The 2815-nt window shown below is 45.0% G+C and overlaps 1 protein-coding gene across 1 annotated transcript in view; it reads right to left on the bottom strand.

Moving 5' to 3' along the window:
- KPNA7 (karyopherin subunit alpha 7) overlaps nucleotides 1-1864 on the bottom strand; it is a 27628-nt gene extending 25764 nt beyond the window's left edge. The window contains exon 1 of the mRNA XM_012810784.1: nucleotides 1799-1864. Within this exon, the coding sequence (XP_012666238.1) occupies nucleotides 1799-1864 (66 nt within the window). The remainder of the gene's footprint in view (nucleotides 1-1798) is intronic.
- Nucleotides 1865-2815: the final 951 nt, after the last annotated feature.

The raw sequence follows: 2815 nt of genomic DNA, 5'->3' as shown, positions 1-2815 counted from the left end.
TCAGGCTGGTCTCAAACCTGTAAGCTCAGGCAATATATCCACCCCGGCCTCCCAGAATGTTAGGATTATAGGCACGAGCCACCACGCCTGGTCCCATTTAAGCCTGTATTCCCAAATTTTACTTGGACAGTAGAGTGAGGAAGATTAATTTTTTTTTTTAAGTCTCCTTTTAGGCTGGGTGAGCCACCTGTAATCCTAGCACTCTGGGAGGCAGAAGTGGGTGGATTGCCTGAGGTCATGGGTTCAAGACCAGCCTGAGCAAGACCAAGACCCTCATCTCCAAAAATAGCCAGGTATTGTGATGGGTGCCTATAGTCCCAGCTTCTTGGGAAGCTGAGGCAAGAGAATTGCTTGAGCCCAAGAGTTTGAGGTTGCTGTGAGCTGTGACACCATGACACTCTACCAAGGGTGACAATGTAAGACTGTCTCAACAATAACAAAAACTCTTTATTTATCAGTTTGGAGATGGGGGGTCTTGCCATGTCACATAGGCTAGAGTGCAGTGGTGCCATCATAACTCACAGCAACCTCCAACCCCTGGGCTCAAGGGATCCTTCTGCCTCAGCATCAAGGTATCATAGGCATGTGCCACCCAACCTGGCTAATTTTTGCTATTTTTAAGACAAGGTCTTGCTATGTTTCCCAAGCTGATCTGGAATTCCTGCCCTAAGGTGATCCTCCCTCCTCAGCTTCCCTGAGTGCTAGGACTACAAGAATGAGCCACTGTGCCTGGTCCCATAGACTTTATAATAATCAGAATATTGGGGAAATGACCTAAACTTTTTGGATAGATGAATTTAAGTTTATAAACAAGCTTTTTAATTCTGGCTTGAAAAAGGGTCATTGCAGTGTTATATGGCAATGTAGGAATACCTTCAAGGCCTACTGACCCAGCTGTACTGTTGCCCATCCCTAAGCAGGCCCTCCCCATAGGGAGTTTTGTACCTTTGTCTTTTCATTTCTTATCCAATGGCCTTTCCTACTGCTGTCCACATAGAGGGTTCAATTCCTTTGTTCTAACTGGATTCCTTTAATGTGCAGGGGTCTTAGAAGCAAGACTGCCACATTTATTGGAACAGGTAAGAGTGATTTTGCTCTAGATGGTACCCTTGCCAGGCTGTGGTGACCATATGCTTCTTTCATCCTAAACTGCCTGTCAGATTCCCCAAACTGCCAACCTTATATGATGTGTCAGTCAAGGTACATAGATGTTAGGCACAGAGCTGATTGCATAGCTTTCTGGTTGTGGAGAGGTCAAATGACACTTAGAATCTACAGCACAAACTCCATGTCCTTGGATCTTGTGCTCATCCCACAGCAAAAAGAACAATGGGGGCTGCTCAGGTCTGAGTCTTCTTTCTGCAAGGCACACTGTTGGCTGTATCTTAAACACCAACATTTTAGTGACTTGGTAAGCTTCCTTGATACGGGCAGCTACAGTTGAACATCTATGTACCAGCCCCTTGAAGGTAGAAAGCAGTTTTGTTTTATAGATAAAGAAACTAGAGCTCTGAGATTAAGTAGTTGTAAGATCCCACGGAAACTTTGAGTTCACAGTTGTGTGACTCCTAAGTCTCTGTACTTTTGCTCTCCCTACCCTTAATGTTTTATGATGAAAATTTCAAACACAGAAAAGTTGAAAGAATGACTCAGTGAACACCATGCGCCTACCGAAAGAGAATGTTTTACTATATTTGCTCAATCTCCCCCTCATCCTCCCTCCATTCCATTTTTGATGCACAACCATGTACACACCACACTGGTCCCTGAAAGAGTGAGGCAGTGGCTTTATACTCACAGATGCATCTTTGCCTCGGTACTTGAATTTTCTCAGCCTCTCTTCTGGAGCATCTGAGTTAGACATGCTGACTAGAAGGCGTAGTAAATCACCTGCAAGTTAGATGTTTACAAAGAGATTTTCAGTGCCCAGAATCTGGGTTACTATATGAAAGTCATCAGGCTCTGAGTCATTAAAGGACTAACAGTGGAACAGAAAATAGACCCCGGAAGTCAGTTTCCACAGTACTACCATGCCAGCTCAGCAGGCCATGGGCACTGTGGGAGTGCTAAGGGGACCAGTTCTGGGTGTAGGAGTAACGGAAATTTTTTTAAAGGCCATTTGACTTGGACTGGGCCTTGGAGGGCTAGAGTTGGCTGGCTGTCATGTATCCGAGGAGTTTTGTACAGGGCATGTGTGTGGTGGTGAGGGGCCTAGACAGGAGACAATACCCAATCTACCAGTACTTTGGGTCAAAAGTCTCAAACACGACCCACTCTTATCTTTTGCTAGATCACCTCTACTCAGCATAGGTCACCATCGTCTTCCACCAATGTTATGGCAGTTGGCTGCCTAGTTTTCCTATTGCTTTATTCCAATCTGTTCTCTGCAGAGGCTTTGTGATTTTATTTTATTTTATTTTATTTTTTTGGAGATAGAGTCACTATGTCACCCTTGGTAGAATGCTATGGCATCACAGCTCACAGCAACCTCCAACTCTTGGGCTTAAGTGATTCTCTTGTCTCAGCTTCCCAAGTAGCTGGGACTACAGGCACCTGCCATGATGCCAGGCTAATTTTTATTTTTTGTTATAGTCGTCATTGTTGTTTAGCAGAGAGCAGTTAGAACCCGGGCTGGGTTTGAATGCGCCAGCCTCAGTGTATGTGGCTGGCACCCTAGCCGTGAGCTACAGGCACTGAGCCAGGCTTTGTGATTTTTAAAGGAAAAAATCTGATTATGTAACTCCCCTAATTACAAACTCTCTCCTGTTAGGTGCAGTAGCTAGTCCCCGTGACTCAGGAGGATTGTTTGAGCCCA

The sequence above is a fragment of the Otolemur garnettii genome, unplaced genomic scaffold (assembly GCF_000181295.1).
Source record: "Otolemur garnettii isolate 467f Iridium unplaced genomic scaffold, OtoGar3 scaffold00142, whole genome shotgun sequence".
Lineage (NCBI taxonomy): Eukaryota > Metazoa > Chordata > Mammalia > Primates > Galagidae > Otolemur > Otolemur garnettii.
The sequence above is the reverse complement of the archived record's forward strand: the minus strand, read 5'-3'. Positions and strand labels throughout refer to the sequence as shown.